The sequence below is a fragment of the Triturus cristatus genome, chromosome 9 (assembly GCF_964204655.1).
Source record: "Triturus cristatus chromosome 9, aTriCri1.1, whole genome shotgun sequence".
In the NCBI taxonomy this organism is placed as follows: domain Eukaryota; kingdom Metazoa; phylum Chordata; class Amphibia; order Caudata; family Salamandridae; genus Triturus; species Triturus cristatus.
Genome location: NC_140592.1, coordinates 346,239,094 through 346,267,062, shown reverse-complemented (window position 1 = coordinate 346,267,062; position 27,969 = coordinate 346,239,094). Strand labels below are relative to the sequence as shown.

Genomic DNA, 27,969 nt, shown 5'->3' with positions numbered 1-27,969 from the left:
GGAGGATTCCAGTGACTATAACCTTTGTTTATTCCTTGTATTATTTTTGCCTTCATTAAAATAACTAAACCTTCACAAGTGGTTGCGTTCTCATTATCGTGTCTGTTAAACGATCCTGAGTCGTTCAGGGCGTTACACTGACGAAAAATCTTCCGGATCCAGTCTGACGCCTGGGGATATTCTAAGGTGAGGAATCTAACTAACTAATGTTTCTTACAGATACATCGTTACCGAAGGTAAGTAACTTGTTCTTCTTGTATACTTCTGTTTGTATCCGTCCTCCCTTTTTGGTAAGGGTCACGTCTAGATAGGAAATCTTGGTGTGGTTGATTAGATGAGTAAATTGGATGTGTTCATCTATTTGATTCAAATTTTTGATTTTTTCTTCCAGTAGATCCTGAGTGTTTGTCCAGAGAATGAAAATATCATCAATAAACCTGCAGTATACCAGCGAATTCCTGGTCCATTCAATGTCATTATATATGTAATCTGATTCGAATTTGGCCATAAAAGTATTGGCGTAGGCAGGTGCCCCTGCAAAGCCCATTGAAGTTCCTTGTTGTTGAAGGAAAAAGTTGTTATTCCAGTAAAAGTAACTGTGGTATAGACAGAAATGTAGAAGTTCAAGTATAAATACTTTGTCCGCTCTGAGTGAGGATTGGCGCAGTATAGCCCATTCTACCGATTCCATGCCTGCTATGTGTGGTATGGAGGTATACAATGATTTAAGATCAATCGTGCAGAATATCATTTCTTCTGTGGGTGTGACCATCTCTAATTTTTGTAAGAAGTCCTTAGTGTCTTTTATATAAGAGTTCCATCCTTGAACGAAAGGGTGCAAGAAGTGATCTATGTAGTGGCCGAGGGGTTCGAAAATGGTACCACACCCTGTTACTATAGGTCGCATGGGTGGATTGTGTAGATCTTTGTGGATTTTTGGTAACATATATAGTATAGGTTTCCGAGGATAATCCACTGTGAGAAATTGTTTAGTCGCGTTGGTTATCCATCCCATTTCTAAGGCATGTTCTAGAATGCTTGCTAGAGTTGTTTTCAGATCGATTATAGGATCTTGGTCAAGTATCAAGTAAGTTTGAGAATCTGCTACATGTTCTTGAACAGCATTGAAGTAAAAGGAGAGGTCCATTATAACAATGGCGCCTCCTTTATCAGCTCTTTGTATCTGAATTTCTGTATTTTTCTGAATAGACCTCAATGTATAAGTTTCATGTTTAGTCAGGTTGGATTTCTTGGTTTTATGAAAAGGCAGCTGTTGTAAGTCTTTTCTCACTAGATTATCAAATGAATCCAGTATTTTGTGGGAGAGAGGTGCTTGGTATTTAGATTTGGGACGAAATTCCAAAAACTCTTTTGCTTCTCATTCTTTTTTAGGTGGTAACACATTGGTGAAGAAATGTCTAAGTCGCAAAATTCATATAAATTTAAAGAAAGCTAGTTCACATTCAAGTAAGTTGGTGTCATATGTGGGAATAAAGCCTAATCCTTTTGTTTAGGATTTGAATCTGTGACGAAGTGAACTCTTTGGATGAAATGTTCACTACTAAGTTTGCTTCTGGCTCCGTGTTCGTCCTGGTTTTACGATGGCTTCTCCTGGTTTTCCGATTTTTGATGGACCTGGTGGTTGGTTGGAATCTTGGTCCTTGGTTAAAAAATGAGTGGAGCTTGGTGTGGTTGAGCTTTCAGTGTTGTCTTTGGATTTCCCCTCACAGTCGGAGGACGTGGTCTGGAGATCTGAGGTTCTACTCCACGGTTATGCGTGTTCCTATTCCCAGCTCCTATTGGCACTTTCGGTGCCTCTGCGGCCACTCCCTTCGGATGTCTCTTTTTTTACTGGGACAGGACAGATGGTCCAGTGGTAACTAACAGGGGCTCTGAACGCTTTTTGACAAAGGTTCAAACCCCAGCTTGGGAACTTTAATTTTACGTCACCCTACTCTATGTCCCCTGTGCCTGCGGGACTACCCCTCTGATACAGGTTGTCCAAGGTCCTCTACCCTGCTTCTCTGTATTTCGTGGGTGAGTTCTCCCCTCGGCCTTCAAGCTTCCTCTTTGGGCAGTTCCATGCTCATTTCAGCTTTCACCGTGGCTGTCTGCTCTGTGCATGTTTTAGTTGTGGTACACTTCAGTGTGCATCAGTGTGATACTATTCGCCTCCATCACACCTTTTGGTGACTAGGTGTGCACTTGGCGTGTCTTTGTTCCTGCCTGCTCGTCTAAAATGTTGCTCAGTTCCTGCTTCTGCACTTCGCTGCTGGCTGTGGCCTCTCCGGCCTCCCTTGCTAAGGCTAGCCTGATAGGCTCTGGTTACATTTCTTCTTGTTATCCTCTAGCTTTCATTGGTGTCCACTTAATGCACCATTGAGCCAGGAGTAGTCCTTTTCCCTCCTTCGTTCTGGCCTCTTTCTTCTGTGCTGGAATAGGGCTAGTGCTGGTTATACATCTCATACTCTTATGAGTATGGTGTTGCGCTATTCTGGCAGTTTGGCATGTCTGGTCTTTTGCTCTTTCGAGCCACTTGGGTTGCTGTCTGGCTGTTCTGCCACTGCCTTCCCCATGGTCCATCACTCGGTTGCCGGCTCAGTGCTTCGGGCACTTTCTGTTCTGTCGCAGACCCACCTCCCCCTGGGGGGTATGGCTGTGGTATCTATTCTAAGTTAAGGAATCTGCGGCTAGATGTCTCCATCAGATGTATGAGTTACTTACCTTCGGTTACGATGTATCTGGTAGAGACGTTGTCTAGCCGCAGATTCCTTAACGCCCACCCATCCTCCCCGCTCTACGAGAGCCAGGTGGGTTTCTCCACTTTGTCTCCTTTCAGTTGCCATTGGTTTTCTTTCAGGGTGCTCACATTGTTGTGCCCTCTTTAAGAATTGCCATATGCGGCTGCCTCCCTCCAGGTGGCTTCTTTCCTGTAAAACGGTGCCTTTTCATTCACCATCATCAGGAGATTCTTCTTCTTCTCCTGTTGCTTCCCTACTCCATTGAGTCAGGTCTCTTGTCTCCTCTATAGTAGCCTTCTTTGGGGATTTGCTTGGCTGTGTTTCGGCCTTCCCTTGCTATAGGGAAATACCATTCTTTTCATACCTTCTCGCAGTGGACTTTTGTTCTTCCTGTGTTTCGTCCTTGTTGGTCGGCACAGTTCTACATGGTGATAACAATCTATCTTGCCTGTTGCGTTATTCTTCCCTTGTTACTCAGCCTTTGGAGCGGGTCCATGCTTCGCTTTGCGAGGTTTTTTCTCAGAGCTTTGCTCTGCCTTTACTTCTTCTTGTATATGTAGACAGTGCCTGCTACTGTCTTTTATGATTGTGTTTTGCACCATCCACCTTCTTTCTTTTACGGATTTTCATCCTTCGCACACTGTTCCCATACTTTTACAGTTTTGTTGGTGGCTCTGTGTTGTGCCGCGGAAACGTTTCTCAGAAGAAAACTGACGTCAGCGCGCCAGGAGGGGCTTATATGACCTCGCTGACGTCACGTCCGTGGAAGACGTCAGGGCGGGGTCGTGTGGCGCCGTCCCGTGACGCGCAGAGGTGCTGCTGCAAAAAGTTTTCCGGATCCAGTCTGATGCCTGGGGATATTCTAAATTAAGGAATCTGCGGCTAGACAACGTCTCTACCAGATACATTGTTACCGAAGGTAAGTAACTCGTACATAATGCAATATACAGCAAATTTGGTGTTGCAGTTAATAAAGGCTTATATCTTGTTCTGTGTAGCCGTGTTGCATTTAAAGTGTTTGATCTTATCTATTGTATACGGGCAGACATTGCAATGGCCACATTTAAAAAAGCCTGCAGGTGGAGGATGTAGCCATACCGGGCGTTTTTGTTGTTTTTTGGGGTTGTAGAAACTAGGGCACAATATGTTATGCATAGTCTTCCCCCTCTAGTAAATAGACCTAGGTTTATCTGAAATAACCTTGTTGAGGATAGAGTCTACCTTCAAAATGTGCCAGTGTTTGTGAAAGATTTTCTGCAGCACATGACTCATTGAGTTGTCAGGTGTAATTACTGAAACTACCTGTTTCTTGCTGTTCGTTATTCTCACTATTTTTCAGCAATTGTTTACGATCTGTATGTGGTATCCTATTTTTGGCCCTGTTGGTCATATCAGAGCTATAGTAGCCTCTAGCAGTAAATCTCATTATTGCTTCATTCATCTCTGTTTTGAACAACTTCTTACTCGCTACAGTTGTGTCTTATACGTGTTAGTTCTCCAAAGGGGATGGAATGGATCTGGGATCTGGGATTTGGGATGTGATGTTTGTGCATGTAGTTTCGAATTACAAGCTGTTGGTTTCCTATATAAGGCAGACATAATTACACCATTTTTGACATTTAATTTCAAATCTAAGAAAGAAATGCCATTTTTATCATATTGGTGTAAACACAATATTGCGTGGGTTTTGATTAAAAAAAAAAACACAAAAGTCTTGTAAAAGTGTTTCACCACCAGTCCAAATCATCAGGACATCATCAATTTAGCGGCCCCAGTATACCACATGATTAATCAATGCCCCAGGGCAGGTGGACCAGATATGTCTTTTCCAACCAAGCCATGAAAAGATTGGCGAAAGAAGGAGAGAATTTTGATCCCATAGCTACTCCTTGATGTTGGCGAAACCATGTGCCATTGTGTAGGAATACATTGTTATCAAGAACTAAAGTTATAATTTCAATCAACATGGACGTATGTTCCCATAGAGTAGCATCCCTAGAAGAAAGAAAATGTTTGATTGCTTCAATAGCCTGAATAGTAGGAATAGATGTATACAGGGAGTAGATTTATAGAGTGGGCAGATGTCTAGATTGACAAACCAGCACTCATCTGACCAATTGAAATCCATTAATTGATTCAAGAGGTCTTTGGTATCCCGAGCAAAGGATGGGAGATTCCTTACCAAAGGCTGCAAAAAGTGATCAATATATTCAGAAACATGATCTAGAATTCAAAAAAATGTTTACACCACATCCGGTCGCACCGTGTATCTATATTTTGCCTAAGATACATAAACCAGGCATTTTTCCACAAGGCAGATCGATCATCTCGGGAATAGGTTCGTCTACTGAGCATTTTTCTGATTATATTTATAACTTCTTCCAGCCTTTGGTAAGGAATCTCCAATACTTTGTTTGTGATACCAAAGACCTCTTAAATCAATGTAAATATATTCTCTGTAAAAGGTAAAGTAATGATGGAAAAAATGTGTGATCAAATTTGTCTTGAATAGAGGGTTAAAGATTAGGGGAGCACTTGATGCAGGGATAAAGCTTTATACCTTGGAAGAGGATACAGATTGCCTTTAAGGTTTGTCTTCTCTTCGGTAAAGATTGTGTGAACATACCCTGAACTAGAGCCTTTCCATGTACTCTCCTGGAATGTCAATGGGCTTTTAGATTGCGTGAAACGCACTGCAGTCCTAAAATATTCCCACCGATTCCTCCCCGCAGTATTGCTGTTGCAGGAGACACACCTGATGGGGAACCACTGCCAATTCTTAGCATGTCAGGGATATAACATAGTTTTCCACGCAATGTTCTCATGTTGCTCCCGAGAAGTGGCAATCCTTCTTGTAGGAGAGTAGGATCTGCACTTATGTTGCCCCCACCTTTTTTCTGATGTATACACTGGTTTCTGGCTATAGTCTGGCTGGGTCCCTGCTAATCAGGGCCCCAGTCTCTCTGTTCTCTCTAAACGACTTGGTGTGCATATTAGATGCACTAGTGATTGGATACTGGGGTACCTTATGAGCCCCCAGTATATGGTACCTTAGGTACCTAGGGCATAGGCACTTCACAGGCCTACCAGGGGTTGAAGCATGTATTATGCCACCCCTGGGAAGCAGACTCAATCTGACACCACAGGCCTGCTACTGCAGCCTGTGTGAGGTAGTGTTAGCACTCCTCACTGAGGTATAGGTTTCTATATCTCACCATACACACACATATAAACCTATCAGCCACCCCTATGACAGGCCCTATCAATCCTGAGGGCAGGGTGCTTGGTTTACAATGTGTGAGGGGTGCCTCTGCATGAGCAGGGATCCTCTGCAGCTACCAGAGTCTATTCTCTATGGCTGTTTGTGGATGCGGTTAAACCATATACTCTTAAGTGCATTAAAATGTCAACTTTGGACGTACTGCATCAAAACATGTCGTGTTTGCTGTCAAACAACTTGGAATCATACCCCCACATCAGTCCATCATGTGGGAGCATGATCCCACCCTTCTAGAGGGGACGACATGTACCCACTGTAGTAAAACGACTGAAATCTGAAAGAGTCCTGGCATCACAAAATGGATGCCACCAGCACAGACACTGGGCTGCCCTCCTGCTGCTGACTGAAACTCGCAGTGGAGGAGGCCCAACAATAGGCATCCTGTCACAGGGAGGTGTCACCACCTTCCAGACAGGATTTAGTGTATTGGAACTGGGTGGGTGCACTTCTAGAGTGCTTTGAAGTCCTGCACTGGGGGAGCAGTAGGCTCCTCTGTGCATATGCCAGCTCAAACCGGTTCAGGGGCTACCTGTCCCTGCTCTGGCGCGAAACCGGACTAAGGGAAGTGGGTGTAACCACCCACTACCCTGACCCTCCCAGAGAAGTGGTCATAGAGCTAGTCCCTCCCCTATCTTCAGTATAAGATAGCAAACTTTGCCATTGCAAAACAGATAACCCTGGACGACGCTCTACAAAGAAGAATCCTGGCCCTTCGACGTTCCACTACCTTTGGAAAACAGAAGAATCTCCCTTGGAGTCAAGGAGTGACTCCCCTGCTTGGCAGGCACCAAAAACCTTAATCAACGGTCGCAAACTTTCCCGCTCCCGCCGGAGTTCGAAGTCCCTGCAGTCCCGGAAGTGGATTTCCTCACTTCTCGACGGCCATTGTGAGTCCCCGTTAGAACTAAGGGTAAACCCAATAATCACTGGGACCTGGGTAACATACAGTGGAATAGAAGTGGTCCCAGAGTATAAATGGAGATTTAAGAAAGATCAACAAAAATTGCAACAATTATAAGGCAAAACCATAGTGTTATTTAATCACACTAGGAACAGGCAAATAAATGCATACAGTAAATCACACTATTTCCAAATGTGCAGGGTGCCACGGGGGTGGGAAGGGAGTGAAGGAATGGGTAGGGTATTTGAGTAAGTGACATAAACAATTTCAAAACAATGGTACAAATCAATTGTTGGGCACCTTAGTGGCGTGCCAAAGGTTCAAAAGTCATTCATGAACAAAATCAAATATTATTGCCAAGAAGCCATATACAAATGAGAGTTCACAGTGCTCAACGCACTATTGAGGGTACTGGCATGATGGGATGTCGACGTTTCGACCCCTCTTCAAAGGTAGGTAAATTAATTCCTTACAGGTGGGGTCTTCCTCAGGACGGAAGAGGATGGTGAACCGGGGAAGGTAGGCACCTATGCAAAGATATAGGTGAAGATTAAAAAGGGAATAGTGCCAGGCGGACATTCAACTGTAGGACTAGATAAGGATATGACTGCCATAATTACCAGAGAAAAAGAAGGCATCAAGTCAGTGACAGCTTGGCATCTGGGCACAGAGGCTCAAAAGTCAGGTGGGAGTGAAAGTCACCTACAAGTTAATTTAAAAGCGACAGTAAGGTCAAAAGTGCAAATGGCTAGAAAAACGGGAGGTGGGTGATGACTCCAAGTAAATCTAGACTCACGTTTATTATTTGAAAAAAGGAGGAAACGAATACTCCATCGGAAACACACCGCTGTATAATCGGTATGTGGGGTGAGACGAATCACCAAAGAAACAGCCTCTAAAAACAAATGGAGAGAGCGCTCTATAAATGAGTGAAACAGAAGGTGGTCCTAAACTAGAGAAATACAGAGCTAACAGGACCTGGTAACCCACATTATCATCCGTAGACTGAGATGTCATGAAACGGGACTAAGAAGTCCAGTGAAAAGCAAAACTGGGAAAATGTATAAGTCGAAACCAGCAGGAATTGCTTATACCCAAAGGAAAACCAAAAAGGGCGATTAATCATATGGTGCACATAATAAAAACAATATATGCGTCCGAAATTAACTGTGAGTGATAGAGGGGGACTAAAGAAATAAACAGGGACAGAAATTCTAGGTCAAATAATCCAAGTAAACGGAGTGTCATCCGAAAGGTTCCCTTACCTAGAGACGGCGTACCAGACTGAGCTCGCTCGATTCTAACAGCTAACTGAGGACGCGGAGCGGCTCCCAGATAAGGAGAACGCTGAAACCGCGTGACGTTCAACCGGGTGCAGCAGCTGGATGCTGCCAACAACGGGAGATTAGAAGAAAGACCATTCGAGTCGGTCATTTGCAAAGTTGGGAAAAAGAAGGTGGGTAAATAAAGTCCCACACTAAATAAATAGAGTAAATAGAATAATTTCAAATTAAATGTGTACACGGAAAATACAAAACTGAAAGGGCATCGTCAGGGCCCGGGGGAACAACCTTAATCAAAGGAATGTATACGTAGGGGATCACGTAGAAGTAACAAGAGAGAATCGATTGTACACTTTGGGATTGCAACATGGCATAATATATACAGTGAGGCTCTTGATCAATTAAGTAATCACATAAAAGAAAAAACAATTGTAAAATGAATGCATTTGGTTCAAAGCGTCTCAGGGATGAGAACCGGCACAATATATTAACGAAAAAACGGGGGAACAGTGGTTGTTTAAAACAGACAGACATATGTGCTCATTTAGGTCAGCAATTACAGATGTGAAAGTAAAAAGAGGTTACATTAGAAAAATGACATCAAAAAGTAATGTTACTACATGTCAATGGATACAAGCTTGCTGGATAAGACAGACTATGGTTCCTGTGAGTGAAAAACAATGCATGTGCATAATACGTACATTTGGTCGAAAAAGCTCATGGTCAGCATCATACAGTGTCTAAGAGATAACGTTAACCACAGGTTAGAGAAAGGGCTGGGGAGAACAGAGCAAAAGAGAAACTAGTTCATGTGCTACCGAGGGTAGCTAATTGGGCATTACTCGGGTCTTGCTCATTTAAACCAGTTAGGATAGTGTCAAAACGGATCATCATTTTTGACTCTCTAATGAGCAGGATGGAGGATATATTACCTCCCCGAGGTCCCAGTTCTGTCTTTTCCAAGACGATCCATTTCATTTCTTCGGGATGGTGTCCCAGTTGGTGATAGTGATCAACTAAGGGTGCACCTGTCACATTACATCTGATTCGACTTTGATGTTGAAGGATTCTTGCCTTGACTTTCTGTTGTGTCTGGCCAATATATAGTCGGTCACATGGACACAGGATCCCATAGATGACGTTGCTAGAATTGCAGTTGGTATGTGATTGTAAAATAATGGTCTGATGCTGGTATTCGAATTTCTTTGATTGCATAGTTGTGGGGCATGCTTTACACGAGCCGCACTTGAAGTGACCTATGATGGGTGGTAAACTCCAGAGTGATAGAATCGTTGGTTCAACCGGGTCCTCAAGGAAGGAATGTACCACGTGGTCCTTGATGCTCATTGCTTTCTTAAAAGAGTGCATCGGTGGGTCAGGTTGGTCAATCTCCGTGGATATAATGTTCCAGTGTTTATTGATGATCTTTTTCACTGCATTACTGCGCGTGGAGAATGTTGTAACACAAATCATTTTGTTATTTTGACTTGATGTATCGCGATGTTTAGGCGAAAGCAGAATGTCCCGTGGGTTGTACCATGCCCTCTTCCGGGCCCTCTTAACCAGGCGTTTAGGGTAACCTCTTAGTATTAACCTGGCTGTTAGGTTCTCAGACTCTGTAGTGTAGTCAGATCGTTTCGTGCAGTTCCTGCGGATCCGCAGGAACTGTCCCACTGGTAGATTGTCGCGCAAGCCGCGCGGATGGTGGCTACTGTATCTCAGTAGGGAATTCCTTTCCGTTGGCTTCCTATACAGGGTAGTAAGAAGTTTATCATCTTCGTGGAAGATTTTTAAATCGAGGAAAGGTATCTCCTGTGTGCTGGACTGCATAGTGAACTGAATGTTAGGGTCGCACTGGTTTAGCCATTGGTGGAACAAATTGAGTTGGATAGTCTCACCATTCCAAATCATCAATATATCGTCAATATATCTCTTCCAAGTGTTGACATGTGCCAAAAAAGGGTTGTTGGTGAGGACAAACCGCTTCTCAAAGTTGTCCATATAAAGGATCGCTAGATCTGGTGCGAAGGCAGCCCCCATCGCGACTCCTTTTGTTTGTACATAGTACTTCCCTTGGAAGTAAAAGAAATTCTTTTTCATAGCGATGGTCAAAAGAGCTATGATAAAGTCTGTAGGTACCCTTGTTGGTGCTGGTCTTAGATCCAGTGCTTCTCGCATAACTGTCAATGCAGGCTCCTGCGGGATGCTAGTATATAGTGAGACTATGTCGCAAGTGACAAGTAACTGCTCGCATGGGTTGAAGGGTTGTTGATCAATCATTGTAATAACTTGCATGGTGTCTCGGAGGTATGTTTCTGTTTCTTCTGCCAATGGTTTCAAGAAAATGTCTATGTACTTACATAGAGGTTCCAAAAGTGATCCGCAGCCGGATACAATGGGACGACCTGGTGGATGTAGGATATCCTTATGTATCTTGGGTAACGTATAGATGGTGGGTAGTCGTGGATGTTGTTGATTCAGATACTCATATTCCAATTTGCTTAAAAAACCACAGTTTAAAGCATCCAGAGTTATTAAATGGATTTCCTCCATCAGGTCCTTCGTTGGGTCAGACCTCAACAGTGAGTAACTAACACCGTCTTGTAATTGCCGTAGAATCTCCGATCTGTATGCAGTCGTATCTTGCACCACTATAGCCCCGCCTTTGTCGGCAGACTTGATCACAATATCTCTGTTATTTCGGAGGGTTTGGAGAGCCGCTTTCTCAGACTTACTGGTATTCGGTATGGTGTGTTTGTATGTTGAGAGTAAAGTGCCAACATCGTTCAGAACCATGCTCTCGTAAGCCAAAATCCTGCTACTCATAGCATTAGCCGGTGGAAAAAACTTCGATGGAGGCCTTAATCCAGTGACCGACTTGGGTAGGATGTCTTCCTTGTTTTTAAAAAAATACCTGAGACGGATCTTACGGAAAAACCCTTGGAGTTCAGTTTTAAGGTTGAATGTGTTCGGATGGGCAGTTGGGACAAAAGATAGGCCCTTGCAAAGTACCGCCTGTTCGTCGGCGTTGAGGTTGTATGTAGAGATGTTGACCACTGGACTGTCACTGGGCTCTACCATCTGTAGACTTTGCGCCTCGTCGATATCTCTCCGTGGTTCTCTGGCTGGAACCGAACTTGTTTCGGGGTTGTACCTCGGCCTCTGTCCCAATTGGCGCTCGGTGGGTTCTGCTGGCCTCTCGGAGGCCCTCTTGGCCAGTTGCCACCTCGTCCTCGCGGTGGTCTCCATTGGCCTTCCCCTAAAAAAGGGAAATAACCTTGGGGGGGGTTGTACCAGTTGTCTCGGTAATTATACTCGTAGCTGGGGCCAGGAGCCTCCGGATCACTATCAGAACTAACCGTAGAATCGGAAAAAGTGGTGTAGTTCCTTCTTCCTCTGAAGGCTCCTCGTCCTCTGCCTGTGAAGCGGCCAGAGGTATCCTGTTTATAGTAGTCTTCGTTGAGATAGGGATATGTGTTCTTTTTCTCATAGAACCTGATGTCTTTGGAGAGTTTATCCAGTTTTTTATTCTGCGTAGTGGTTTCAAAGTCTTTGAGTGATTTTGTGAGATTCTCAAGAGCACTTTTAGCATTGGTCAAGGTTGAATCCCCTGCGATTTCTTGTTTGAGGGCGGCTATTTCCCTGGTCAAGTTCAGACTTTGACCAGGGAAATAGCCGCCCTCACAGGCAGAGGACGAGGAGCCTTCAGAGGAAGAAGGAACTACACCACTTTTTCCGATTCTACGGTTAGTTCTGATAGTGATCCGGAGGCTCCTGGCCCCAGCTACGAGTATAATTACCGAGACAACTGGTACAACCCCCCCCAAGGTTATTTCCCTTTTTTAGGGGAAGGCCAATGGAGACCACCGCGAGGACGAGGTGGCAACTGGCCAAGAGGGCCTCCGAGAGGCCAGCAGAACCCACCGAGCGCCAATTGGGACAGAGGCCGAGGTACAACCCCGAAACAAGTTCGGTTCCAGCCAGAGAACCACGGAGAGATATCGACGAGGCGCAAAGTCTACAGATGGTAGAGCCCAGTGACAGTCCAGTGGTCAACATCTCTACATACAACCTCAACGCCGACGAACAGGCGGTACTTTGCAAGGGCCTATCTTTTGTCCCAACTGCCCATCCGAACACATTCAACCTTAAAACTGAACTCCAAGGGTTTTTCCGTAAGATCCGTCTCAGGTATTTTTTTAAAAACAAGGAAGACATCCTACCCAAGTCGGTCACTGGATTAAGGCCTCCATCGAAGTTTTTTCCACCGGCTAATGCTATGAGTAGCAGGATTTTGGCTTACGAGAGCATGGTTCTGAACGATGTTGGCACTTTACTCTCAACATACAAACACACCATACCGAATACCAGTAAGTCTGAGAAAGCGGCTCTCCAAACCCTCCGAAATAACAGAGATATTGTGATCAAGTCTGCCGACAAAGGCGGGGCTATAGTGGTGCAAGATACGACTGCATACAGATCGGAGATTCTACGGCAATTACAAGACGGTGTTAGTTACTCACTGTTGAGGTCTGACCCAACGAAGGACCTGATGGAGGAAATCCATTTAATAACTCTGGATGCTTTAAACTGTGGTTTTTTAAGCAAATTGGAATATGAGTATCTGAATCAACAACATCCACGACTACCCACCATCTATACGTTACCCAAGATACATAAGGATATCCTACATCCACCAGGTCGTCCCATTGTATCCGGCTGCGGATCACTTTTGGAACCTCTATGTAAGTACATAGACATTTTCTTGAAACCATTGGCAGAAGAAACAGAAACATACCTCCGAGACACCATGCAAGTTATTACAATGATTGATCAACAACCCTTCAACCCATGCGAGCAGTTACTTGTCACTTGCGACATAGTCTCACTATATACTAGCATCCCGCAGGAGCCTGCATTGACAGTTATGCGAGAAGCACTGGATCTAAGACCAGCACCAACAAGGGTACCTACAGACTTTATCATAGCTCTTTTGACCATCGCTATGAAAAAGAATTTCTTTTACTTCCAAGGGAAGTACTATGTACAAACAAAAGGAGTCGCGATGGGGGCTGCCTTCGCACCAGATCTAGCGATCCTTTATATGGACAACTTTGAGAAGCGGTTTGTCCTCACCAACAACCCTTTTTTGGCACATGTCAACACTTGGAAGAGATATATTGACGATATATTGATGATTTGGAATGGTGAGACTATCCAACTCAATTTGTTCCACCAATGGCTAAACCAGTGCGACCCTAACATTCAGTTCACTATGCAGTCCAGCACACAGGAGATACCTTTCCTCGATTTAAAAATCTTCCACGAAGATGATAAACTTCTTACTACCCTGTATAGGAAGCCAACGGAAAGGAATTCCCTACTGAGATACAGTAGCCACCATCCGCGCGGCTTGCGCGACAATCTACCAGTGGGACAGTTCCTGCGGATCCGCAGGAACTGCACGAAACGATCTGACTACACTACAGAGTCTGAGAACCTAACAGCCAGGTTAATACTAAGAGGTTACCCTAAACGCCTGGTTAAGAGGGCCCGGAAGAGGGCATGGTACAACCCACGGGACATTCTGCTTTCGCCTAAACATCGCGATACATCAAGTCAAAATAACAAAATGATTTGTGTTACAACATTCTCCACGCGCAGTAATGCAGTGAAAAAGATCATCAATAAACACTGGAACATTATATCCACGGAGATTGACCAACCTGACCCACCGATGCACTCTTTTAAGAAAGCAATGAGCATCAAGGACCACGTGGTACATTCCTTCCTTGAGGACCCGGTTGAACCAACGATTCTATCACTCTGGAGTTTACCACCCATCATAGGTCACTTCAAGTGCGGCTCGTGTAAAGCATGCCCCACAACTATGCAATCAAAGAAATTCGAATACCAGCATCAGACCATTATTTTACAATCACATACCAACTGCAATTCTAGCAACGTCATCTATGGGATCCTGTGTCCATGTGACCGACTATATATTGGCCAGACACAACAGAAAGTCAAGGCAAGAATCCTTCAACATCAAAGTCGAATCAGATGTAATGTGACAGGTGCACCCTTAGTTGATCACTATCACCAACTGGGACACCATCCCGAAGAAATGAAATGGATCGTCTTGGAAAAGACAGAACTGGGACCTCGGGGAGGTAATATATCCTCCATCCTGCTCATTAGAGAGTCAAAAATGATGATCCGTTTTGACACTATCCTAACTGGTTTAAATGAGCAAGACCCGAGTAATGCCCAATTAGCTACCCTCGGTAGCACATGAACTAGTTTCTCTTTTGCTCTGTTCTCCCCAGCCCTTTCTCTAACCTGTGGTTAACGTTATCTCTTAGACACTGTATGATGCTGACCATGAGCTTTTTCGACCAAATGTACGTATTATGCACATGCATTGTTTTTCACTCACAGGAACCATAGTCTGTCTTATCCAGCAAGCTTGTATCCATTGACATGTAGTAACATTACTTTTTGATGTCATTTTTCTAATGTAACCTCTTTTTACTTTCACATCTGTAATTGCTGACCTAAATGAGCACATATGTCTGTCTGTTTTAAACAACCACTGTTCCCCCGTTTTTTCGTTAATATATTGTGCCGGTTCTCATCCCTGAGACGCTTTGAACCAAATGCATTCATTTTACAATTGTTTTTTCTTTTATGTGATTACTTAATTGATCAAGAGCCTCACTGTATATATTATGCCATGTTGCAATCCCAAAGTGTACAATCGATTCTCTCTTGTTACTTCTACGTGATCCCCTACGTATACATTCCTTTGATTAAGGTTGTTCCCCCGGGCCCTGACGATGCCCTTTCAGTTTTGTATTTTCCGTGTACACATTTAATTTGAAATTATTCTATTTACTCTATTTATTTAGTGTGGGACTTTATTTACCCACCTTCTTTTTCCCAACTTTGCAAATGACCGACTCGAATGGTCTTTCTTCTAATCTCCCGTTGTTGGCAGCATCCAGCTGCTGCACCCGGTTGAACGTCACGCGGTTTCAGCGTTCTCCTTATCTGGGAGCCGCTCCGCGTCCTCAGTTAGCTGTTAGAATCGAGCGAGCTCAGTCTGGTACGCCGTCTCTAGGTAAGGGAACCTTTCGGATGACACTCCGTTTACTTGGATTATTTGACCTAGAATTTCTGTCCCTGTTTATTTCTTTAGTCCCCCTCTATCACTCACAGTTAATTTCGGACGCATATATTGTTTTTATTATGTGCACCATATGATTAATCGCCCTTTTTGGTTTTCCTTTGGGTATAAGCAATTCCTGCTGGTTTCGACTTATACATTTTCCCAGTTTTGCTTTTCACTGGACTTCTTAGTCCCGTTTCATGACATCTCAGTCTACGGATGATAATGTGGGTTACCAGGTCCTGTTAGCTCTGTATTTCTCTAGTTTAGGACCACCTTCTGTTTCACTCATTTATAGAGCGCTCTCTCCATTTGTTTTTAGAGGCTGTTTCTTTGGTGATTCGTCTCACCCCACATACCGATTATACAGCGGTGTGTTTCCGATGGAGTATTCGTTTCCTCCTTTTTTCAAATAATAAACGTGAGTCTAGATTTACTTGGAGTCATCACCCACCTCCCGTTTTTCTAGCCATTTGCACTTTTGACCTTACTGTCGCTTTTAAATTAACTTGTAGGTGACTTTCACTCCCACCTGACTTTTGAGCCTCTGTGCCCAGATGCCAAGCTGTCACTGACTTGATGCCTTCTTTTTCTCTGGTAATTATGGCAGTCATATCCTTATCTAGTCCTACAGTTGAATGTCCGCCTGGCACTATTCCCTTTTTAATCTTCACCTATATCTTTGCATAGGTGCCTACCTTCCCCGGTTCACCATCCTCTTCCGTCCTGAGGAAGACCCCACCTGTAAGGAATTAATTTACCTACCTTTGAAGAGGGGTCGAAACGTCGACATCCCATCATGCCAGTACCCTCAATAGTGCGTTGAGCACTGTGAACTCTCATTTGTATATGGCTTCTTGGCAATAATATTTGATTTTGTTCATGAATGACTTTTGAACCTTTGGCACGCCACTAAGGTGCCCAACAATTGATTTGTACCATTGTTTTGAAATTGTTTATGTCACTTACTCAAATACCCTACCCATTCCTTCACTCCCTTCCCACCCCCGTGGCACCCTGCACATTTGGAAATAGTGTGATTTACTGTATGCATTTATTTGCCTGTTCCTAGTGTGATTAAATAACACTATGGTTTTGCCTTATAATTGTTGCAATTTTTGTTGATCTTTCTTAAATCTCCATTTATACTCTGGGACCACTTCTATTCCATTGTGAGTCCCCAGCAGAGCTGAGGCGAGTGGACCCCAGGAGTGACGAGGAACAGCAATACCCGGGTACCGGGCACTATTGTCGAATGCAACCCCTTCACGACGTTCTACGAACTTGTTCATTGGACCATTTGTGGCCCAAGCCTCCAGCAGGTTTTGCAGCGAAAATCAGAGGCCTACCCCGTCCCGAGTGACTGTGGGCTCCTGTGAAGCATTTCCTCAAGAGGCGTCTTCGCGATCCCTTGCCTGTTGGCTTGTGGGTCCCCCGAAGACTTTCTTATCGACTAAAAGGGCTCCCCTGGATGCTCCAGGCCTGCCCTCACTCACCCTCGCTGGGTGAGTCCCTCAGACCTTGCTGGTCTGCAACGCTGACCTTCTTAGATTTCCAGAGACTTGCAGTTGCCAAGGCTTGTTGGCTCCAATCCGGTTGCCGACACTGCAGTCAGGTGCAGACGTCGTGGGACACTCCGAATCCAGCTGCTGGTCATCGTCGATCTCTCCTGGACCTCGTGAGCAAAGAGTCAAAACACCATCGACGACCTGAAATCACCCGACATCTGTGGTCATCCATCTTCCTGGCCACCGGTCACTGGCAAGTGACTTTGAACACTGTCCCTTCAATTTTCAGGTCATCTACATCTCGAATCCACCCTTGGATTCCACCAGACACTTCTTCAGTCGACGCAAGCAGCAAGTCTTCTTTGGTCTCCATAGAAAACAGCGACGCGACACCAAAAGACACCTATGCATCCGGCTTCCCTGGGTGAGGTAACTCATGCACTCCGGTGCCCTAGTGTGTGTTGGCCCTCGAATTACTTACCTTGTAAGTGGCTTGCTTGTAGACTTCCTCGAAGTACTCTAAAACTTTAAAAATCAAACCGCGACTTGCTCCATTATAATCAATAGGGAACCCGCGGCTGTGTTCACACACTGCATGCCTCTCCCGTGGGTCTGTTACTTACCTGCTTTTACTGCAGTAGTGAAGCCCCAGCGATTCTACAGGCCCTAGGCCTTGTCATTTTGCAAGTCGACATTCTTAACCCATTTTTTTAGTATATGGTCTGGTACGCCCTAGGGCCCCAGCCATATTTGTGCTTAACTTATTGTGAAACGTTGATATTTGAATGTGTTCCTGGCTTCTAATCTCATAAAAAGATTAGTAGAGTGTGTCTAGTAATAAATACATATATATTTGATATATATACCTGTGTGGTGTCCTTTCATTTGGTAATTCAAGAGATTATAAGGTAAAACAAGCTGCTTTACATTCCTCTGAGACTTAGCCTGAAGGCTGCTCTCCACAGCTACCACTAGGATAGCTTTCTTTAAAAGGTTGTCTTAAACCTATCTACCATAAGAGTCGAATTGGACTGGTGCAAGGTGGCCACTATAACTAGTGACCAGCATATGCCAGGCCAACTTCTCACACTTCTTTGTCGGGAGCAGGTCGCCACCGAGGTCCCTTCTGTCGGTCGCAGCTCAGGTGCAAGATGCCTCTCAGACTGTGCCTCTACGTTTGGTTTGTGCGATGTCTGGAGGATATGGATTCCCCCAACAACATCAATACACCCACACCTCCGCAGTGCATCATAGTTCTTCCCGCATAGATCTCATATTTATGCCTGCCCCAAATTGCTGTACAGTCACTCATATTGAAATGCTCTCCCGTGGCATATCGGACAATTGCTCCTCCTCTTCTTTGTCTAGGATCCCCCACTGGCGATGCGTGTTCCATATGGCGCATGAATGCTTTGTTTCGTCAAGATGAGGCCTACAAGCGGGCACTTGAAGAAATGAAGGCCTACTTTCAGCTCAGTTATGGCACAGTCCAATCGCCAGGCACATGGTGGGCTGCTGGCAAGGCCACTATTAAAGTGTATGCCAAAGGATAGTTCAAAAAGAAAAAAGAGACCCAAAACCAACACCTCTCCCGCCTGGAGGCCCAGGCCCTCCGCCTGGAGAGAACAAAAACTATGAGCAACCGAGCTGAAGCTTCCCCGCAAATAGAGCTTATACAGGAGGAAATCGGTCACATTTCCCTCGAAACGGCAAAGCAGATGTGGAGAACATCTACAGCCGGAGTTTATGGCTGGGGAGACAAGAATGGCAAACTCTTCTACAGGCTTGCCTCTCGTCCCCAAGCAAATTGGATTATACCAGAGGTAATAGACACTGAGGGATACACTCAACATACCCTTTGTGGTATCGTTCAGACTTTGGCAAAGTACTTTCAACGTCCCTATACAGCGGTGCCACAGATGGAGCCTGAGCCGGAACCTCACCTTCTACAGGAAATATCTCTCCCACAACTCTCCCAGGCCGAGAGATCAACCATTATCAGTCGAGGAGGTAGGAGCAGCTATCTCAGCTGTGGCCTCTGTAGAGACCCAGGCCCTGACGGGTTCCCTGCAGAGTATTATTAAGCAATTAGAGTGGCCCTCACACCCCGGCTTCATGCCCTCTATGTGGAGGCAGCGAGGAAGGGCACCTTCCCCTCGGACATTGACTTGACCATGATCGGAGTCATACCAAAGACCCAACCGCCATCATCCTCCTGTCCAGATTTTCGCCCGATCTCACTCATCAATACTGAAGTAAAGATTTATGTCACTATACTGGCTACCCGCCTTTGACCAGTGCTTAGTACACTCATCCACCCTAACCAATGTAGCTCCATGCCCTGCAAAAGTACTCGGCACTGCCTTCAACGTCTTCAAGTCATATTAGCGCCCCGGCACCTCTTTTCGCTCAGTTTGGCCTTACTACTTATAGTTTTTGAAAAGGTGTTCGACACTGTGGATTGGAGATATTTGGAAGAGGTGCTATCAAGAGCAGGCATTGGACCCCGTTTCCGCTTACTTTACTCCAACCCTACTGCTCAAGTTCAGGTAAACGGTGTCCTGTCAGACTCCTTATCCGTCCGCCAAGGAACACGTCAGGGTTGTCCCGTCTCCCCTCCTCTTTGCCCTGGCGATCGAGCCTTTAGCTCGCCTCATTAGATGCGATGCCCAGGTTCGAGCTGGCAGTGGGAGGATGCCCGCGAGGACCGCATTGCATTCCTGCTCTTTTTACTTGCCCCTGTGATGACGGGTCCTCGGTGCCTTTGAATACTCCTGCTCTTTAGTGAGGTGTCAGAACTACGAGTCCACCTGGCCAAGTCCATCTAGGTACCACTAACCGACTCCCAGGAATGTATAACATGGCAATCCACCATCCAGGTTCGGCACCTCAGTTTCCGCTATTTTGGAATTTGGATGGCACTCCACCCAGAGCTCACCTGGTTCCTGAACCTTAGCCCACTGACTAATTGAGCAAAAGATGATCTCTGCAAATGGAAATTCTTACCATTAAACCCAATGGACAGAATAACCGTATATAAAATAATGATCCTTCCTTGATTTCTTTGCCTTCCAGAATCTCCTGCTGTACCTGCCATGCCACTGGTTCCAAACCTTAAACAGGCTAGCCACAGTGTTCCTATGGGGCGGATCCAGACCTGCCTGGCCCTTATCTACTGTAAACATGCTCCCTACGAGAGGGGCCTAGGGATGACTAATCTATACTACTTTTACCTGGTGACCCACTCCTAGTAATCAATAACTGGTTCTCGGGGTGGCGGGATGGTCCGATCCAACGTACCAGCGAGAGCTTATCTTCCTGGGATTCCCCCAGATCATAGCGATCTTATACGGCTCCCCGATCCCAAACACCATTACAGTAGTGACCCAAGCGGTCTTCCTTGCATGGCGATCCGGGCAATGGGAAACTAAACTTGTACTCCAGACCTTTCTATGGCACGGCACGTGGTTGAGAGAAGTGACCACACTGGAGGGCTTCGGGAGATTTTTATTTTTTTATTTTTTATTTACTTGAGATTTATATAGCGCTGGCTAGACCCGGAGGTATCAGGGCGCTTTACATGAGGAGAGTTACATAGGTTACAAATTACACATAGTTACAAAAGGTACAACAGTTACAAGTTACATTCTTTGGTTAATAGCGTGTAGAGGGTTAAGGGGGTAATGTAAAAGGGTGAGGGAAGGGAGATTAAGCGGAGCATAGGCATAAGGATTGACAAAGCAGGCAGGTGGAGAGGTGTTCAGGGGAGAGAGGAAGGGAAAAGGGGAGGTAGCCAAAGAATGAAGGAGGGAAGCAGAGGTGGAGGGGGTAGGGGACACAGCGTGGAGACGGGGAAGTAACTGTGTCTACGCATGATGAAGATTCTATCCATGTGGAGTATACCACAATTCATCAAGGACTTAGCTTCACCAATGGGGACATGACATCCATTCCAGTCAAAGAGAACATTCAATGTAGTCATGGCCAAAATCAATCGTGTCCCACGCGCGTTTCAGCTCCAAGCCTTTGCCAGGAAGCCATGTTTCATGCGAGTCCCAAAAGCATATAGAAAAGCATCTGGACCACCAAATGTAGGTGCCACTTCAGATAAAACCTCATTGGCATAACACAATTGGGTGATATCTGGTCTGGGACCTGTATACGCACATTTCAAGAGTTGCAAGATAACTATACTATTCTACACAATTCTACAAATACTTGCAACTGAGGCACACATTCACCACTCATGTCCCCAATGAGAATTCCGTCCTAGAGTTCAGCCCACTGGAAGCTAAACTCCTGATGTGTACGTTAGGAAAAGGAAGCGTCTACCTGATTTACCAAACGCTTATCATTAACGTGCCTAATACCCTAGATCACCTCAGGTCATGCAGGAGTGATAGTTGGGCCCCTTGGAAGACGACAATTGACATAATGCCATTATGACCCCGCGGGTCATAACTATTTCCTCCAGACTTGGAGTATTTCAAACTTACAACCTGTATTGTGCTTACCTCACTCAGGCCAGACTGTACCATGTTTGGCTTCTCTTGAGCCCTGACTGCCCGCTTCTCAGAGACCCCTGCGGACTTCTACCATATGATATGGTCATGTACAGTAACACATAAGCATTGGACTGTCATAGTCACAAAACTCTCCTATGTGCTGGGATGGAAGGTCCACGCACCCCTCTGGTTCTCCTCCTGGGGGATTTGGAGGGCTTGATGGGCTCCCAGGAAGACAAAGCATTCTTAGGCACAGCCACTATGATAGCAAAACGAGATATGGTTAGCACCTACCACCGTGGCACAATGGCGCAAGGGACTGGATTGGTGTTTGGTGCAAGAGAAAGATGTGTACGAAGCGAGAGGCTGCCCGAAGAAACACAAACGAGTATGGGGTAAATGGCTGAGCCAAATGGAGTGAGTCAGGTGATATCATGACGAGTATGTCTCCCTAGTCTCATTGCATCTGTACTTCTTATTGGTTTTATTTGATGCTACCTGCATGTCACATACCATTACCAAACTATGGTGTATCCCGACAACCTACTGTGTGGTTGTACTATTATTGTTAATAAAAATCGATAAAGTTGATTATTAAAAAAAAAAGATTGCGTGAACACGAAAAATCTTGTTTGCAAGTTTCAGCAGAAGATACCATTACAGTTACCTTTATAAGGCAAAATGGACAAACAGTTTGAGTACCTTTGAGTACCTGTGAAAACATTTAAAAAGAACTTCTGAATGGGCATAGAAAGTCCTACAACTTAATTGAGTAGGCCTAAAAGTCTTTATCTGTAGCTTTGTTCATTCAGAGGATTCTCCACTGCTTTTTCTTTCAGTTGTAACTATTTGCTGTTAAATTCTGTAATTGTTATTTATTGGATGTTCTACTTTAGGGGGAAGAAATCCTATCACAGACAACCCAGGAAAGTGAAGCAGAAGAAGAGCAGGCATCACAGCTGCCACCAGATGATGCAGTGGAGGTAATGTCTTGAGCGCAAGCTTCCCCAAGATTAACACACAACTATGAAAATGTTTTCAATTTAGCAGTATTGACTGTCAGAAGTGCAGCAAGGATTTAAAGTTTGTTATATTGACCTACACAGACATCAAAAGGTATTTAATATAGCAGTATTTATAGTAAAACACAATATTTGCAGTAAAACACTCTTTGGCATAATGGTGAATAACCTTGCTTGGTAAATTTATCGTTGAGCTTTGGATTCAATAGAGTTTGATTTCTAGGTTCCACGATTTATGTAGACAACTCTGTCACAAAATGTTTGAGAAGTAAATGGTTACTTTAGAAGTGTGATTTCAAAAGTGGTGCTTCAGTTTAAAGTATTGGCTTAGAAGAATAACAATATAAACATATCTTGCTACTATTACAGTAAATTCTGTAATGAGTATTTTCTATGTAAATCTACTAAAACTGACCTGTATATGAGCAGGCCTGTCACATCTTTTATGGCGTTTTGTGACTAATATGCTTTTTGCAATTCTGTTTCTCACATTCTGCATTCAGCAATGAGGGTTTAGTGGCTCCTGCAATCTTCATCACATTAAAAAAGCAGCTTTTCTGATGGCTACTTCTGAGTGCAGATTCCTCACCTTTAGAATATTCCCCAGGCACCATACCACATACGGCAAATTAAACAGCTGTGCTCTTGCACACCACTAAGTGCCGCTGTGCAGCTCACCATGGACTGTGATGTGCCTCAGAAGTGATAGAGCTAAGACGTATATAAGAGCCACCCATTTGCGCCGAAGTCAGTTTGTTTCTTCCCACACCTTTGCAGGAAGATCCAGAGCTCCACTCCTTTTTTGGTAGGTTTGGTGAGTTTTTCAAATTGAATTCCACTGTGCAAGGAAAGATGTCCCCAACTAAAACGACAGGGTTCAGAAACAGTCATGGCATGGTGGAGGAAACTGGCTCTATATATACGACACCAAAATGAGGTATAGTGTGTATATAGTCCAAGTGACCCCAGAGGTATGCAGAGGTTAAAGTTAGATAGAACTTTACTCTCTATTTGTGGTAAAGTGGTCGAGCAGTAAGGCAGTATCAGAGAACAGTGTTAAGCATTTGATGTACACACTCAAGTCAGCAAATGAATTCACACAGTCAAGAACTGAACTCTAGGCTATTTTGTTTTGTATAAAAAAATATACTGTTGTTTTATTTTAGAACCAAGCAAGCCTAGCACAGGTAAGCATTAAATACTTTTCAGTAATAGGTTGCTGAATATAGAACAGTTTGAAAATGCAATAGAAATTGTACTTTGTTTGATTTACAAGGGATGCAGTAGGTTGCAACACTTTAGCAAATACAGTACATTGTAATGAATAGGCTTTTTCAGTAAATTATAGGTAAGTTACTTTTTACGTTACTTTTCTAACCCAGTGCTGGATACTTAGATCCAGCACTGAGACATTTCCTGCAAACAGGTAAGTAAATACGTTTTGGTTATTTGTGCGATTTTTACTGAATATTTTTAGATTTCAAAACTCCACACTTAAAATCTTTTTGGAAGAAAATTGTCAATGTTATCCTATGGAGGAAAAATAGGTTAACGGTTCCCAGGTAAGTAATCGACTGTGGGAGTTAAGGTTCTGGGGTTAGACTCGGGGTCCCCCAGGGTCAGTGATGCACTGTTGTTGCACCCTCAGCTGCGCTAGGGCGGCCGGGTGCAGAGTGTTGAGGCCCAGTATTATCCAATGGGGATAAGGGGCCTCTGGTTGGTGGCTGCTGGCAAGCAGGCCACTGGGTTGTGGGAGCAAAGCTCCTAGGGTTTAGGTCAGGGCAAATGGGGAAACAAAGTAGCACAAAAGGTGCACCCTCAGCAGCACTGGGGCGGTCGGGTGCAGAGTGCTGTTTCGAGGTCGTGTGCCCTGTTGTTTTCAATGGAGCAACTCCGGTTTGCAAAAGCACTGCAGGCAGGGAGACGAAGGACTTCTGAATGCGACCACTACTTTGAGAGGTAAGTTGAGAAGTTAAGGGTTGGTTAGGCACCGTTGGTTTGGGAACACAAGGCCGTGGGGCATCGGGTGCAGGGGTGCCTTTTGGGGTCGGATCTTCTTACCAGCTCTGGGTCACGGTTAGAGGGGCCTTCTGGGTTTCGACTGCAGGCGTCGGCTGGAGGCTTGAGGCAGGTCAGGGGTCGCGGGATCTCGGGTCAGGGTCACCGGGGTGACCTCCTCGCGGCGTTTTTCCACTCGAGCTCGGGCCGGGTTCGGCAGGTGCAGAGTGGGCTGGATTTGCGGTGTCCAGCCGGATCCAGAAGCTGCAGTTTCAACAAGTCCGGTGTTTACGGGAGATTCAGTCTTGGAAGTGAAGGCAGGCAGGTCCTCTGGGGTTTTTGAGGTTGCTGGCTGTGGGACACACCGGGATTTCGCAGGAGCAGGTTCAAGGGGAGACAGGCCTCTAGGGCTGGGGCCAAGTCAGTGGGCGTCGTCCTCTTGTTAGCTCTGCACGGCTCTTCTTACTTGTCGTTTCTGGATCTGAGGAAGCAAGGTTCAGGGTGCCCCCTAAATACTAAATTTAGGGGCGCTACAGGTAGGTAAAGGGCAGGGACCAATGGGTCCCTTCCCTGGGGTGGGTACACCCCCTATTCACGTCTATATCTAGCCATCACTATCATCTATTTCTTTCTCATTATGCGGTTCGTTTTCTCACATCCTCTCCAGCATGTAATTGTTATACTCGGAAGAGCTAATTTTAATCCCACAGCCAATTTCTTTGGCAACTATGTCATCCCGACACCAAAAAAATTTATATTGTTCCATATGTTAAGCCAGTGTACCTTTGATCTTTTCAGGAAACATTGTGTGGCTTTCCTGACGAAGGCGCCATTGCGCCGAAACGCGCGTCGAAGATAATCCATTGCCGCAACTCCACTTATTTTGAATGTCTATATTTTGATTCACTTTTACTATTTCACATTGTGTTTATTGAATAAGTCTTTTTATGTTATTGTGTCTGCATTCTTATTAATATGTGGTTAAAGTTTTGTTCTTTTTTTAAAAACTTATGTACATTTTTAGAAATTGAATTGTGTTTAAGTTCTTCGTTGATTTAAACACAAAATATGATTCTATATTGTCAAAAATTAAAAAAATGTTTTAACCTTTATTATTGTATGGTACACTGGTTTTCATCAATAGTTTTTCTTACGTTTTTAGTTTTATATCTCTTGACCGAGTGGCTGATATCTATATCTAATGTAATTGCCTAGGAATATACTCTTCATTGTGTCTATTACCCTGTCCTAGGAATTTACCTAAACATTTACAGGGGGTCCTTGATATTCTCAAAAGATACACCCCCTATTCTGCCACTCTCCAGTGGGAGGGGAGCAGGAGCCTGTCCCTGGTTGGCTGGGTCCCTCCATCCTCAAGGTGGCGGGGACTCGAGGTTGTGCTTCACCTCGCCTCCCCCACCTGAGGGGTGGAGTTGGCAGAGGCGGGCACACCTCTTTTCCTCACTTGTTTTTCCCACCAGCTCTCCGGCCCAAAGTGGAGGGTAGAACGAGTGGGGACCAGTTGCTGAAAGCAGCAAATGGTCTGGGGAGGCTCACAAAGGCGGCATGCCTTTGAAGCTTCCCCTTTGTGAACCCTGCCCATCCTGGGGGAGGAGGCTTGGCACCTTGTCCCAGGATGTGCATTGTTTCAGGCCCCCGAGAGAAACAGCCTCTCGACCCAGAGGTCCAGAAACATGTCTGTTGGTGGCAGCCTAAGCAGCCACTCAGTCAGGTCACTAGAAGTTGGTCGAGTTTCAGAGAGCATCTCTAAGATGCCCTCTGTTGTGCATTTTACATTAAATCCCACACTGGCATCAGTGCGGGTTTGATGTGCTGAGAAGTTTGATACCAAACTTCCCAGCCTTCAGTGTAGTCATTATGGTGTTGTGGAGTTAGTAATGACAAACTCCCAGCACCATATACTCTTAATGGCAGCACTGCACTTACAATGCCCAAGAATGGACTTGGGCACGGTAGGGGTACAGGGCTCATGCACCTGTACCCTCACCACTGGTATAGTGCACCCTGCCAGAGGGGTGACTGATCTATGCCAGGGCAGTGGTTTGTGGGCATGGCACACAGAGATGTGTGCCATGTCGACTCATCCTTTTGTTCTGCACCAAGACACGCAGCCTGCACAGGCAGTGTGTGTGTGTCAGGGTACAGGACCTCTAAGGGTGGCACAATAAGTGCTGCAGCCCTTAGAGGCCTACTCTGGTCACAGTGCCCTGGGTACCTGTGGTACCATTTACCAGGGGCTGACATGTGGCCAGAGATGCCAATTGGGTTTAGACTTCAATTCAATTTTAGGGAAGGAACATAGGCCCTGTGTACCTGATTAGCAGGAGCCCAGGGCACACTCAGTCAAAGAACATCAGCAATCCAGCAAAAAGTGGGGGCATACCATGCAAGAAAGAGGGCACTTTCTCACAAAACACCCCCCCCCTAACGAAAGATGATGAAGCTAACCTTTCTCTAAGAGAGTCTTCATTGTCTAAGTGGAAGAACTTGGAAAGTCCATCTGCATTGGCATCAGTGGCGTACCTAGGGGGGGGCGGAGGGGGCGGTCCGCCCCAGGCGGCACTATTTTGGGGGCGGTGGCGGCCGGCGGTTGCACGACCCTGGTGGCACACAGCAGCAGCCTTTTTTGTCACACAGTGACATACACGTTACTGACCCAGCCAGCACCCACCCCACGTGCGCGACTGTGAGTCTGTCGCTGAGGAACCCTGTCTGCACACGTGACATGCAATAACTGCCAACGCACGCACCACCTAGCATAGTGGTGGTGGTGGTGCGGTGCGCGGCATAATAACCTTGTATGTGGTTCTCAGGGCCGCCAATCATGTAGCGCGCAAAAGCGCTACGAATAACGGCCCTGGGCATTATGTTTTGGACAGCCCCTGCACAGTGCTGTTAAAATTCAGCAGTAACGCGAGCCGCCACCACGCGCTGATGTGACGGACCTGGCAAGACTGGAGAGGTTACGTTACACCACGCTATCTTATCACCCGAGAGAAGGGGAATTTCAGCCCCCAATAAGACGGGCTGAGGCACAAAGAGCCGGAGTCTCTCAGGTCCCACGTGGACACACTGTTGGTTGGGCAGGAGCCGTGTCCGTGGGCCCAGGCTGTAGCAGGATGTTCAATTTCCTGCCCGCCAGCTGGGCCCCAAGCACCCAGGAAACTACTCGCTATTCTGCTGCATGGCCAGGCCGAGAAAAGCAGGAAGCCGGTGTTCGAGAACCAATCACCTCCTCCTGAACTCGCCATGGGCTGTTGCTGTGCCCTGCCCAGGCAGAGCCTAACTTGTGCCCCGGACTCGCCACTAACAGGATGAGTCTCATAGGGGGCAGGTGGCACAGGCTGAGGCAGTGCAGCACTGCTCGCTCTGACTCTGAAGAACAGACAGGAAATCAATCTCCAGGGTCCCACAGCAGCTCCTCTCGGTACGTCATTCTATCAAGAGACTAAGTAAGTCACATTTTAATATAATTTACTCCTGCCTTTTAAAATATGTGTTACGAGAATGGGGAGGGGGCCCCATCACAGCACAGCGCC

The 27,969-nt window shown here is 45.5% G+C and overlaps 1 protein-coding gene across 2 annotated transcripts in view; it reads left to right on the top strand.

The window, feature by feature from the left end:
* The window catches only part of FANCD2 (FA complementation group D2), a 1,050,809-nt gene that overhangs the window by 991,923 nt on the left and 30,917 nt on the right, over positions 1 to 27,969 (top strand). For both annotated transcript variants that reach the window (XM_085625116.1, XM_085625117.1), the window contains exon 43: positions 22,286 to 22,372. In XM_085625116.1, the coding sequence (XP_085481242.1) occupies positions 22,286 to 22,372 (87 nt within the window). The remainder of the gene's footprint in view (positions 1 to 22,285; positions 22,373 to 27,969) is intronic.